The 14,635-nt window shown below is 47.4% G+C and overlaps 1 protein-coding gene across 1 annotated transcript in view; it reads left to right on the top strand.

The window, feature by feature from the left end:
• snx25 (sorting nexin 25) overlaps positions 1-14,635 on the top strand; it is a 210,257-nt gene that overhangs the window by 163,737 nt on the left and 31,885 nt on the right. Inside the window, exons 12-14 of the mRNA XM_055632018.1 lie at positions 880-1,011; positions 8,830-8,967; positions 14,497-14,610. Coding sequence (XP_055487993.1) covers positions 880-1,011; positions 8,830-8,967; positions 14,497-14,610 — 384 coding nt within the window. The remainder of the gene's footprint in view (positions 1-879; positions 1,012-8,829; positions 8,968-14,496; positions 14,611-14,635) is intronic.

The raw sequence follows: 14,635 nt of genomic DNA, 5'->3' as shown, positions 1-14,635 counted from the left end.
TGGGCAAGAAGGGAGCGAAGTAGAAGTGGGAACTGTCGGCTGGTCAAGCTGACATCAGTGGTTGGTAAGATTTTACCGCCCATTATTATAAAGGATGAGGTTACGGGTATCAATTCTCTGCCACAGACGGCCTGTGGAGGCCAAGTGAATGGATATTTCTAGGGCAGAGATAGATAGATTCTTGATTAGTACGGGTGTCGGGGGTTATGGGGAAAAGGCAGGAGAATGGGGTTAGTAGGGAGAGATAGATCAGCCACGCAACAAAAGCTTTTCACTGTACCTTGCTGTACCACACGTGACAATAAACTAAAGTCAGACTCAATTCAACTCAACTCAGCCTGGTTGTGCTGTAGACACAGTTCAATGTTGTTTCTCTCTCTCTCTCCCCCCTCCCTCCCTCCCACCCTCCCTCTCCCCCCCCCTCGCCTCTCTCTCCCTCCCTCTCTCCCTCCCTCTCTCCCTCTCTCCCTCTCTCCCCCTCTCTCTCCCCCCTCTCTCTCTCTCTCTCCCTCTCTCCCTCTCTCCCTCTCTCCCTCTCTCTCTCTCCCTCTCTCTCTCCCTCTCCTCTCCCTCTCTTCTCTCCCTCTCTCTCTCTCTCTCTCTCCTCTCCTCTCTCTCTCTCCCTCCCTCCCTTTCTCCCTCCCTCTCTCTCCCTCTCTCCCTCTCTCTCCCTCCCTCTCTCTCTCCCTCTCTCCGTCTCTCCATCTCTCCCCTCTCTCCCTCCTCCCTCTGTCTCCTCTCTCCTCTCTCTCTCCTCCCCTCTCTCCCCCTCTCCCTCTCTCCCTCTCTTCCTCTCTCCCTCTCCCTCTCCCTCTCCCTCTCCCTCCCTCCCTCTCTCCCCCTCCCTCCCTTCCTCCCCCTCTCTCTCCCTCATTGTAGATTGTAACCAAGCTGAAGGATGAGATTAGCACAATGGAACGAGAACACAATGACTTACAGCAGCACATTGCCCGCACAGACTGGTGGTGTGAAAATCTTGGACAATGGAAAGCCAACATCAGCAGCAGCGAGGTGAGTGTTCACAATGAGGGTGGTGGGTGTATGGAACGAGCTGCCAGAGAACGCAGGTACTATAGCATACATTAGGACAGGCACATGGGTGGGAAACTTATTAGCACGGGTGTCGGGGGTTATGGGGAGAAGGCAGGAGAATGGGGTTGAGAGGGAGTGATAGATCAGCCATGATTGAATGGCGGAGTAAACTTAATGGGCCGAATGGCCTAATTCTGCTCCTATAACCTATGAAAGGTGTAGAGGGATATCGACCAAACGCGGGCAGGTGGGACTAGTGTAGTGGCATCTTGGTCGGCGTGACCATGTTGGGTCGAAGGGCCTGTTTACACGCTGTATGACTAAGATTGTTCAAAGTGCCCTCAAAATCCTGCCCTCCCCGTCTGACTTAATTCTAAATATTCATCCACCAATTTAGAGGGCCCCTGTCTTGGGGCCGGTTAGTACTTTATTGGTGTTTCTTCCACATGAAGAAGCATATACAATCATGAGAGGGCAGGACAGTGGCACAGCGGTAGAGTTGCTGCCTCACAGCGCCAGAGACCCAGGTTCAATCCTGACTACAGGGTGCTGTCTGTACAGAGCTTGTACGTTCTCCCCGTGACCTGCGTGGTTTTTCCCCGGGTGCTCCGGTTTCCTCCCACACTCCAAAGATGTGCGGGTATTGTAATCATGTATTGTCTTTCCACTGGCTGGATAGCACGCTACAAAAGCTTTTCACCGCACCTCGGTACACGTGATAAGAAACTAAACTGAACTGAGGTTTGTAAGTTAATTTGCTTTGGTAACATTGTGAAATTGTCCCCGGTGTTAGTGTGCGGGGATCGATGGTCGGCGCGGAGTCAGTGGGCCGAAGGGCCTTGTACCGTGTCTAAAGTCTAGAGAGACTTAGTGTAAACAGTCAGAACCTTTTACTGGCTGATGTCAAATGTCAAATATAAGAGTCATGAAGTCATTTTCATAAGTTCTCAGAGCAGAACTATGCCATTCGGCCCATCAAGCCTACCCCGCCATTCAATCGTGGCTGATCTAGTCAAGTCAAGTCAAGTCAAGTTTATTTGTCACATACACATACGAGATGTGCAGTGAAATGAAAGTGGCAATGCTCGCGGACTTTTGTGCAAAAGACAAACAACAAAACAACCAAACAAATTATAAACACAATCATAACACACATATTCTTTTACATAATAAATAATAGAAGGAAAAACGTTCTGGAGAGTTAGTCCCTGGTGAGAAAGGCGTTTACAGTCCAAATTGCCTCTGGGAAGAAACTCCTTCTCAACCTCTCCGTTCTCACTGCATGGCAACGGAGGCGTTTGCCTGACCGTAGCAGCTGGAACAGTCCGTTGCAGGGGTGGAAGGGGTCTCTCATGATTTTGTTTGCTCTGGAGTTGCACCTCCTGTTGTATAGTTCCTGCAGGGGGGTGAGTGAAGTTCCCATAGTGCGTTCGGCCGAACGCACTACTCTCTGCAGAGCCTTCTTGTCCTTGGCAGAGCAATTCCCGAACCAGATGGTAATGTTCCCGGACAAGATGCTTTCCACCGCTGCTGCATAGAAGCACTGGAGGATCCTTGGAGACACTCTGAATTTCCTCAATTGCCTGAGGTGGTAAAGGCGCTGCCTTGCCTTACTCTCCAGTGCTGAGGCGTGTGATGACCATGTCATATCCTCAGAGATGCGGACTCCCAGATATTTAAAACAGTTCACCCTATCCACAGGATCCCCATTTATACTCAATGGAGTGTACGTCCTCGGATGATGTGCCCTCCTAAAGTCCATGATCAGCTCCTTCGTTTTTTTGATGTTCAAGAGGAGGCTGTTCTCCTGGCACCAGAGTGCTAGATCAGCCACCTCCTCCCGGTAGGCCTTCTCATCGTTGTCTGAGATCAGGCCCACCACCACAGTGTCATCAGCAAACTTAATTATTGAATTGGAGCTGAACCTAGCCACACAGTCATGTGTGTACAGGGAGTACAATAGGGGGCTGAGGACGCCCTGAGGCTGATCTATCTCTCCCTCCTAACCCCATTCTACTGCCTTCTCCCCATAACCCCTGACACCCATACTAATCAAGAATCTATCTATCTCCGCCTTAAAAATATCCATTAACTTGGCCTTCATAGCCGTCTGAGGCAAAGAATTCCACATTCACCACCCTCTGACTAAAAATGAACACACAATAAAAATGTAACACAAACATCCACCACAGCATTCATCACTATTGTGGAAGGCACAGTGTTTAGTCAGCTGTAGCTGCCCCATCACTAGAAGGATTGGGAGACGGGTGGGGGAGGTGCTGAAGAAGGTTGCCAGAATGCTGTTTGGATTCGAGTGTATTAGCTATGAGGAGAGGTTTTCTCTTTGAAACCCTCCCGCACTGATTTGTTCTGGCCTTTTTCAACCTCCAGTTTCCCCCCACCCTCTACTTCCAGTCTGAAGAAAGGGGCCTGACCTGCAACGTCACCCATTCTTTCTCTCCAGAGATGCTGTCTGACCCGCTGAGTTACTCCAGCATTTTAGTGTATATCTTCAGTATAAATCAGCACCTGCAGTTCCTTCTGTTCTGTTCAGTCCTGTTCTGCAGTTCTGTGGAATTCTCTGCCTCAGAGAATTCCACGGTGGAGGCCGGTACTCAGGACACTTTCAAGAGAGAGCTAGATAGGGCTCTTAAAGATTGCGGAGTCGGGGGATATGGGGAGAAGGCAGGAACGGGGTACTGGTTGTGGATGATCAGCCATGATCACATTGAATGGCGGTGCTGGCTCGAAGGGCCGAATGGCCTAATCCTCACCTATTGTCTATTGTTCCTACACATGTAACTCACCTTGTCCATGCCAGCCTCTATTTGCCCATTTAGAGTCACTATAGGGAGAGGTTGTTGAGCAGGCGAGAACTCTTCCTTGGAGCACATGAAGCTAAGGGGTGATCGTATAGAGGTGTATAGGATCCTGAGAGGATTAGATAGGGTAAATAGGAAGAGCCTTTTACCCAGAGTAGGGGAATCAAGAGCCAGAGAACATGGGTTTAAGGTGAGAGGGGAAACGTCTTCTTCTTCTTGCGAGTGAAACATAAATACACCAAAGGAATAGTTAGATCTCAAGCCGGGTGTTGAGCAGCCAGGTTGTTGTCTCTGCGTCAATGTCTGCCGGGCCCTGAGCTCCATTTGGTGGGCGGTAGAGCGGGCACCCAGAGATGACATGGTTGGCTGTCTTGTTCTGCTCCACATTCACAGGCTGGGCTCTGGCGGAGGGAGCCCCCATCTATCTCCACACGCTGGCATTGAAACGCCCAACTCCAGTACCAAGTCTGCTGAGCTTCACCCATGCTCCTCTGGGGAGCTCAGACCCCGGACAGCTTTCATCTGGTGAAGAGATGCAGCTGTGTAATGGAGATGAGGTTGCCTTCCACTGCTGTGACCACTTGGTGATTATCCAGTGTGCTTTTGTCCCAGTTGGCTGGATGGATGCTAGGAGTTGTTTTCGATGTGGAGCAAAGGGGTGACGGGACTACAGTCGGGGTGGCCTCTGCTCTCTGCTGATAGCCTGATGGAGGAGGAGATCTGGGTCCATGGCACGACGAGATAGTGCCAGAGTTGCAGAGAGGGGAAAGATTTAATAGGAACCTGAGAAAAAAAAATTTACACAAATTTTATTATAATTTACTTATCAAAACTAGCGACGCAGTGGTGCTGGTTTCCGACACGGGCAATCCTTACAATGCTATGTACGACAGTGATCGCAGCTTCTATTGAAGCGTGGATTGCCGTTGGCTCGCTAGAAGCTCATCCGCCCGTTGATGACGCTAGGTGGATGGAACGGACGCTAGGTGTGTGGAACGGGCTGTCAGAGGAGCTAGTTGAGAAAAGTACTATCACATTATTTAAGAAACATTGAGACAGGTACATGGATAGGACATGTTTGGAGGGATATGGGCCAAATGCAGGCAGGTGGGACTAGCGCAGATGGGACATGTTGGTCGGTGTGGGCAAGTTGGGCCTCACTTGCTCTAATCCTCCAACACTTTTGCAAATGTTTTTGTCGGATACTTTAGCACTCAGTTTACTCAGCACTTAGCACATCCATTCTAAATTTAGTTTGAAAATTTCAAATAGGTAGAGATTGTTTTACATACATGGCCTCGATGCAAAATGGCTCATTTGTAATGTAAATGGAGCCTAAACTCAGATACACTATATCAGGGTGGATATATGATTGCATATGTCAAAGGCATTTCTATAAATGTGCAGGGCGGCACGGTGGCGCAGCGGTAGAGTCAGCGCCAGAGACCTGAATTCGATCCTGGCTACGGTTGCTGTCTGGACGGAGTTTGTTAGTTCTCCCCGTGACCTGCGTGGGGTTTCTCTGGGTGCTCCGGTTTCCTCCCACACTCCAAAGACCTACGGGGTTTGTAGGTTAATTGGCTTGGTGTAAATGTAAATTATCCCCAGTGTGTGTAGGACAGCGTTAGTGTGCGGGGATCGCTGGTCGGCACGGACTCGGCGGGCCGAAGGGCCAGTTTCTGCTCTGTATCTCTAAACTAATGGACTTGGAGGTAAATAGAATTTTATGGAGAAATGTTACACTAACACCACAATATAATGTACAATCCTGATAAATAAATAATGAACTACAATTCTTTCAGTAAGGTCATTCGTAATATATCTGTATACTTTGATTTTCCAATGCTGCACTAATGCATCACGCGAAGAGCATTGATTAGCTGGAACTTACTGGTAAATGCTTGCATTTCCGTACTGAATAAATGACCAATCCATCCTGGAAGTAATATAAAATCATGAGGGGAATAGATAGGGTGAATCATTCAGCCTGGAAAAACAGGCCCTTCGGCCCAACTTCCGACAGAGGATATAGGTTGAAGGTGAGCGTGGAAAGATTTAATGGGAACCTGAGGGGCAACCTTTTTACTCAGAGGGTGGTGGGAGTATGGAACGAGTATCCAGACCAGCTCATTCCTGCACACCATATATCCAGACCCGAAACTTCCCTTTAGCTCAGCACTGTGGCGCAGCGGTAGAGTTGCTGCCTTACAGTACCAGAAACCCGGGAACCAGCGTAAGGGTGGTGGGGCGGTGGGGAGGTTGGGAGAACAAAGGAGCAGCCGGCGTGGTGTACTTTGGAACTTTGTGAGTGCCCTTTAGGTGGAGACTCTTCACATACCTTGGGCATTATGTGTGTATGTGACTTGTCACGTGTGAGAATAAAATATCATTCATTCAAGATAACAGGAAGTTGGGAATGGCAGTGAGTGGAACCGAGGGAATCGTTTTCGTTCATTGTTTTGCCATGTTTAGTAGATGCGTAATGTGAGCATTTGGCTGGAACCAAGAGTCAGTTTAGCAATTTGTGCTCGCGATGGATAGTCTTGAATATATGATTTTCGTAGGCGTGCTGGTGCTTTTGTAAAGCTGGCACGTCACCAGAGGAGTTGATACCATTTCCGAGCAAGCTTGCTAAATAGATGACAGGTTTCTGACAGAATAACAGCTGAGTTCTTGTTGTTGAATCCGTCGCTGATGACTTTGATGTGACAGGATTCAATTAGATTGGAACTGAATTGCTGCCTTTCTAGGAAAAATCATTTCTCACTTTTGTTCAGATCCATTTCCCAGAGGCTGGCTCTCTGCCTCCTCATATAAAACAAAATGTGAAGGGAATGAACAACAACACAGTTCAAGAGTTGAGAGAGTTTAGTTTAGTTTGGTTTAGAGGTACAGCATGGAAACTGGACCTTCAACCCACCGAGTCAGTGCCGACCATACGCTAGCACTACCCTACACACACAGTAGGGCCAATGTATACAAGAGACATGTACTGTCACGTACCAGTTGGTGCAGTGACATTTGTGGTCACCATACAGCCATACGAATAGAAAAACAAAACACAGAACATGATAGTCTTTAACACAAACATCCCCACACAGCGGAATCAGTTTCCCACTGTGAGGGAAGGCACTATTCAGTCATTCTCCTCTGTTGTTCTGTTGTAGTAGTGCAAAGTCAAAAATAATTGCCCCAAGTCTACCTAGTTCAGAACATATTTAGAGGTTGTAGTGTTTAATAGTCTGATGGCTGTAGGGAAGAAGCTGTTCCTGAACCTGGACGTTACAGTTTTCAGGCTCCTGTACCTTCTTCCCGATGGCAGGAGTGTAATGAGAGCGTGGCCAGGTTGGTGTGGGTCTGTGACGATGCTGGCTGCGACTCCTGTAGATCCCTTCGATGATGGGGGGGAGGTCAGTACCTGTAGACAGACACAAAAAGCTGGAGTAACATCAGGCTGCATTTGTGGAGAAACGGAATAGGTGACGTTTCGGGTTGAGACCCTTTTTCATCCAAGGTCAATGCCTGTGATGGACCGGGCAGTGTTCACCACTTTTTGCAGTCTTCTTCGTTCCTGGGGGTTCAAGTTGCAGAACCAGTCAATATGCTCTCTACTGTACACCTGCAGAAGTTCAGGAGCGTATCCATTGACGTCTAAGGAAGTTCAGAGTCGCATAGGGATTCATTATGTTGGCCAAGCCTGTGGACGGAGTAGATGCCTGCGGTTCCTTGCCACTGGCACCACCAGCCTAATGAGGAGGGGCAGTCTCACTGGACATCACATCATTTGGCGAGATCGCAACGGGCTCAGGGCACCAGCTAGCACAGTGCAGAAGCCCTGATGTTGCATATCGACACTAAAACTAAACCTGTGAAGCGGTTCACGTCTTGTATAAACACTCAGTTTAATATTTATAAACCATACAGCTCAACAGTTAGTACAAATGGGCAAGGTGTATGTTAACATGTTGACTGTGAAGTGAAGACTAGTCCCGTCATCCGCTGCACCCCCCCCCCCCCCGCCCCCCCAGCTGATCACCCAGGTTGGCGTTAATTGGTCGGCCCAGATCACGCTGGTCCACGCGGGTGCTCGAAGTCGATGATCAAAGTGGCTCGGGCTGCCACACCTGAAGTAAAATGGAACCTGAACTGAAACTGGACTGAAACTGGACTGAAACTGAACTGAAACTGAACTGAAACTGAACTGAAACTGAACTGAAACTGAATTGAAACTGGACTGAAACTGAATGGAAAAGGACTGAAACTGGACTGAAACTGGACTGAAACTGAACTGAAACTGAACTGAAACTGGACTGAAACTGAACTGAAACTGAACTGAAACTGAACTGAAACTGGACTGAAACTGGACTGAAACTGAACTGAAACTGAACTGAAACTGGACTGAAACTGGACTGAAACTGGACTGAAACTGAACTGAAACTGAACTGAAACTGAACTGAAACTGGACTGAAACTGAACTGAACTGACTGAAACTGAACTGAAACTGGACTGAAACTGGACTGAAACTGAACTGACTGAAACTGAACTGAAACTGAACTGAAACTGAACTGAAACTGGACTGAAACTGGACTGAAACTGAACTGAAACTGAACTGAAACTGAACTGAAACTGGACTGAACTGGACTGAACTGGACTGAAACTGAACTGAAACTGAACTGAAACTGAACTGAAACTGGACTGAAACTGGACTGAAACTGAACTGAAACTGAACTGAAACTGGACTGAAACTGAACCTGAACTGAACTGAAACTGGACTGAACTGGACTGAAACTGGACTGAAACTGAACTAAACCAGGACTGAGACGGAAGTAAAACTAAACCTATGCTTACCCGACACCAAAACGATACTGAAACTAAACATCTGTTCTGCACACATTAATGCTTGTCTTCTGTTACCTGTTGTAAGTCTGCTGAAACGCTGTGTTATTGAGTTGGTCTTTTTTTTATCTTTGGGCAGATTGTGGAAGAAAATGGTGAACAAATGTCCTGCTATTCAATCATGGTGCAGCTGAATCCGCCTGACCCCGAAAACAACGGCTGGATGGTGGGGCGAAAGCTGAGCGAGTTCCACACACTGCACAGGAAGCTCTGCGAGGTAGCTAGACCTGACTTGTATATCAGGGTCGATGTGCTCCCATCTAGATCAGTGCAAATGTCCACAGTGGGAGTCGAGATGAATCGGACAGTACCCCAGCTCCGTTCAGAAGCCTGCTAACAGCTGGGGGGGGGGGGGGGGGGGGGGGGTGGGGGGGGGGGGGGGGGGGGGGGAAGAAGAAGTGTCCCTGAAGCTGTTGCTGCCTGCCTTTATAATTACTGAGAGAGACACAAACTGTGTCACAGCTGACGTTTCAGGTCAAGTCCCTTCTTCAGACTGAGAGTCAGTGGAAAGGGAAATGAGAGATATACGCAGTGATGTAGAGAGATATAGAAAGATATGCAATGAAGTAACGATGATAAAGGAAACAGGCCATTGTTAGCTATGGGCTAGGTGAAAATGAGTTACAGACAATGAGACGCAACAGGACGACTTTGAAGCTGGTACAACTTGGTGTAGGGGAGGGATTGAGTGAGAGGGAATGCCGGGGTTACTTGAAGTTAGAGAATACAATATTCATAGCACTGGGGTGTAAGCTGCCCAAGCCAAATATGGGGTGTAAGCTGCCCAGCTATTTACAATATATATTAATGATTTGGACGAGGGAATTGAATGCAACATCTCCAAGTTTGCGGATGACACGAAGCTGGGGGGCAGTGTTAGCTGTGAGGAGGATGCTAAGAGGCTACAAGGTGACTTGGATAGGCTGGGTGAGTGGACAAATGGATGGCAGATGCAGTATAATGTGGATAAATGTGAGGTTATCCACTTTGGTGGCAAGAACAGGAAAGCAGACTATTATCTGAATGGTGGCCGATTAGGCAAAGGGGAGATGCAGCGAGACCTGGGTGTCATGATACACCAGTCATTGAAAGTAGGAATGCAGGTGCAGCAGGCAGTGAAGAAAAGGAATGGTATGTTAGCATTCATAACAAAAGGATTTGAGTATAAGAGCAGGGAGGTTCTACTGCAGTTGTACAGGGTCTTGGTGAGACCACACCTGGAGTATTGCGTACAGTTTTGGTCTCCTAATCTGAGGAAAGACATTCTTGCCATAAAGAGAGTACAGAGAAGGTTCACCAGACTGGTTCCTGGGATGGCAGGACTTTCATATGAAGAAAGGCTGGATAGACTCGGCTTGTACTCGCTAGAATTTAGAAGATTTAGGGGGGATCTTATACAAACATACACAATTCTTAAGTGGTTGGACAGGCTAGATGCAAGAAGATTGTTCCCGATGTTGGGGAAGTCCAGAACAAGGGGTCACAGTTTAAGGATAAGGGGGAAGTCTTTTAGGACCGAGATAAGAAAAACATTTTTCACACAGAGAGTGGTGAATCTGTGGAATTCTCTGCCACAGGTAGTTGAGGCCAGATCAATAGCTATATTTAAGAGGGAGTTAGATGTGGCCCTTGTGGCTAAGGGGATCAGGGAGTATGGAGAGAAGGCAGTACAGGATACTGAGTTGGATGATCAGCCATGATCATATTGAAGGGCTGAATGGCCTACTCCTGAACCTATTTTCTATGCCTCTATGTTTCTATGAGATGCTGTCCCTCCAATTTGCGCTGGGCCTCACTCTGACAATGCAGGAGGCCCAGGTCAGAAAGGTCAGCGTGGGAAGGGGAACTAAAGTGTTTAGCCACATGCCTGGTCCATCTTTCCTTGAAGGCAAAATGCAACGTGACTACCAGACCTAGAATTGTAGAAAGTTGTAGGAACATAAGGAGGCCGTTCGGCCCATCATAACTGTGCCAGACAAAACGGCTAATCCTGCTTTCTAGCACTCCCCCTCCCCCCCCCCGAAAATAAAGTTTGTTCAGAGTAATAAATATATGGAAACATGCCTCAACCATCACCTCCGGCAGTGTGTTTCAAGAACTCACAACCCTCTGTGTAAAACACAAATCTTGCCCCTCGCACAGAGCCTCTTGCCCCAGAGTAATGGAATCGAGAACTAGAGGACATATGTTTAAGATAAGGGGGAAAGATTTATTAGGAGTCTGAGGGGTAAATTTTATTCGCACAAAGGAATGAGCAGCCAGAGGAGGTAGTTGAGGCAGGAACTATCGCAACGTTTAAGAGCTCCCCCACGCCGACTCTGTCTTTATTCCCGGAGCAATAGGATGTTTCCGCGATGTATCTCTAAACTATGAACATTTTCTATCCATTTACCTGTTCAAGTGTCTTTTAAGGGCCTGTCCCACTTTCAAGTTCAAGTGAGTTTATTGTCATGTGTCCCTGATAGGACAATGAAATTCTTGCTTTGCTTCAGCACACCAGAACATAGTAGGCATGACTACAGAACAGATCAGTGTGTCCATATACCATTGTATAAATATATACACACATGAATAAATAAACTGATAAAGTGCAAATAACAGATAATGGGCTATTAATGTTCAGAGTTTTGTCCGAGCCAAGTTTAATAGCCTGATGGCTGTGGGGAAGTAGCTATTCCTGAACCTGGACTTTGCAGTCTTCAGGCTCCTGTACCTTCTACCTGAAGGTAGCAGGGAGATGAGTGAGTGGCCAGGATGGTGTGGGTCTTTGATGATGCTGCCAGCCTTTTTAAGGCAGCGACTGCGATAAATCCCCTCGATGGAAGGGAGATCAGAGCCGATGATGGACGGGGCAGTGTTTACTACTTTTTGTAGTCTTTTCCTCTCCAGGGCGCTCAAGTTGCCGAACCAAACCACGGTGCAACTGGTCAGCATGCCCTCTACTGTGCACCTGTAGATGTTAGAGAGTCTTCCTTGACAAACTGACTCTCCGTAATCTTCTCAGGAAGTAGAGGCGCTGATGTGCCTTCTTAATCATTGCATCAGTGTTCTCGGACCAGTGTTCACGACCTAATTCACAACCTTTTTTACTCGTGGACATTTTTCATCATGTTGAAAAAACGCCCCGACCTTGATGCCACTGAAAAAGCTACTTATCTTAACTACTAAACCAGGTTCGCTTCGTAATAAACAGACACCACACAAACTGTTTGGTAGACCAGTTCAAAACTTTACTTAACATCGGCCGATGGAAGGGAGGGAGAACTCCAGTCAAGTGACCAACACAGACACTTGACTGTGCTCAGTCACCTTCCCTTAACAACAGAATTACATTGACTTAAATAGGGTTTTCTTGTCCCCTTAACACATTCCACAGACATTAGTCATGGTCAGAGGTACTGGAAAAGGTTTCCACAGAATGCATCACAACAAACCTTTTTTTTTACATGGTACAAGATATACTAAAAACATTGTCCATTTGTTTATCTCCAAATAGACCACCCTTGCTCTGTTCGCTGCTTCCTCTGTCATTTGGTCCCTCATAAACATAGGTCATTTGTTTACAAAGATGTGACTGTTTATTTCTCTCTTCCTTTATTGCCTCCTCCCCCATAAACATTGGTTTATTTGGTTTATGGCATCTTACTTTCAAAGATATCTCTCTAGCTCCTTCACTTGGGAGACAATGTTATCTCACACACCCCGCAACCTGAGGAAAGCCTAATTTGACACTAAATATAAGCTGTAAGCTAGCCCAGAAACCAATTTAATATCTCCTTATATTTTTAACTAAAACTCGGCTTCATCATTACGAGTACCTACAACTAGCATCACGACCTGCTACGACCTCCTACGACCTCGTGACGACCTTGCTGCGAGTATGAGTCAAGGGCAAACTCGGCAGAGGTCGTGAATTAGGTCGTGAAAGTGGGACAGGCCCTTAAGATGCTGTTATAGTACCTGCCCAAACTACCTTCTCTGGCAGCTGATTCCACACACCCACCACCCTCTGTGTGAATAGGTTGCCCATCAGGTCCGTATTAAAACTTGCCCCTCTCACCTCAAATACATGTTCTCTTGTTTTTGATTCCCTTACCCTGGGCAAAACCCTGATGAGGTGACCATCACATGGGCCGCGGAACTGGGGGGGGGGGTCTGGGTGGCCGGAAGCCCCTCCACTATTTTGGCGAGGTGCTTCATAACCCGAAATTATCCGGCCCGCAGGCGTGTTTTTCCCTTCTTCCGAGAACCTCCGACATCCAGAATCTCAGAACAAGCGCACAGTGAGCGCGGTAAAACCACGACCAGCCGTGGCGGGAACCGACTGCTCCCCCCTAAAACCCTCCCGCACAACAGGCCATCACAGCGCGTTCGCAGTCGAGATACGTGGCAGCGAATGAAGAGCCGTGATTAGCCGCCAAGCCCCGAGAGAGAGAGAGTCGGCCCCAAGAGAGAGTGAGGGAGAGAGAGTCGGCCCGAGAGGGAGGGGGAGAGAGAAGAGAGCCAGCTCCGAGAGAGAGGGTGGGGGGGATGGGGGGATACCCCTCCCCCCCCCCCCCCCCCCCCCCCCCCAATTTTTGTTGGGGGTTGGCCTCTGATTTTGGAGGTCGAGCAATAACAAAAAAAAATACTTGTGCCACTCTCCCCCAGCCCAGTTGCTCCGCTCCCACACCTGGCACCCTCGAGGCCGGTGATCAGTGATCGCTCAGCCACCCCCACTTTACAAAAACTGCCTCAGACTATCCTTGATCGGACTTTACTGGCTTTACCTTGCACTAAAAGTTATTCCTTCATCAGATATCGCTACACTGTAAACGGCTCGATTGTAATCATGTATTGTCTTTCAGCTGACTGGGTTAACATGCATTTCGTTGTCTATGCATTTCGTTGTCTCTGTACTGTACACTGACAATGACAATTAAAATTGAATCTGAATCTGAATCTGAATGCAACAAAAGCTTTTCACTGTACCTCAGTACACGTGACAATGAACTAAAACTGATCGGACGACCTTATAATTGAGATATCGGACTCGTAACCTTCCTATGAAGCAACTTGAATTGTAATCTTTGACTAAAAGAGAAATGGTGCTTGAAGCTAAGATTAGCAAGGGGGCAAACTGTTATCACTGAATGTTCTGGACATTGCGTAACATTGAACAGTCTATTAACCACCGCTGTACAGCCTTCAGTTCTCTGTAGAGATCAAGATATCTATACCATGTAATGTGCTCTGAGAATGGAGCGGCTGGGCTTGTACACTCTGGAATTTAGATGGAAGAGAGGGGATCTTATTGAAACATAAGATTATTAAGGGTTTGGACACGCTAGAGGCAGGAAACATGTTTCCGATTTTGGGGGAGTCCAGAACCAGGGGCCACAGTTTAAGAATAAGGGGTAAGCCATTTAGAACGTGCATGAGGAAAAACTTTTTTACCCAGAGAGTTGTGAGTCTGTGGAATTCTCTGTGGAGGCCGGTTCTCTGGATGCTTTCAAGAGAGAACTAGATAGGGCTCTTAAAGATAGCAGAGTCAGGGGATATGGAGAGAAGGCAGGAACGGGGTACTGATTGGGGATGGTAAGCCATGATCACATTGAATGGCGGTGCTGGCTCGAAGGGCCGAATGGCCTACTTCCGTACCTATTGCCTATTGTCTATTGTCTATTGAACAAATTGATTGATGTGTTTTTAAAAACATCAGCCCAGCATTATTAATGTAGTGAACATTTGATTTTACATTTCACAGTGTTTTCCGATGTTAAAGAAGGCACAGCTACCATCCATCAGTAAACTGCCTTTTAAGTCCATTGATCAGAAGTTCTTAGACAAGTCGAAAACTCAGCTCAATATTTTTTTACAGGTAAGACCATCTAAAAAATATTTAT

Source organism: Leucoraja erinacea, chromosome 3 (genome assembly GCF_028641065.1).
Source record: "Leucoraja erinacea ecotype New England chromosome 3, Leri_hhj_1, whole genome shotgun sequence".
Lineage (NCBI taxonomy): Eukaryota > Metazoa > Chordata > Chondrichthyes > Rajiformes > Rajidae > Leucoraja > Leucoraja erinaceus.
Note: the sequence above shows the minus strand (reverse complement) of the source record. Positions and strands in the feature narration are given on the sequence as shown.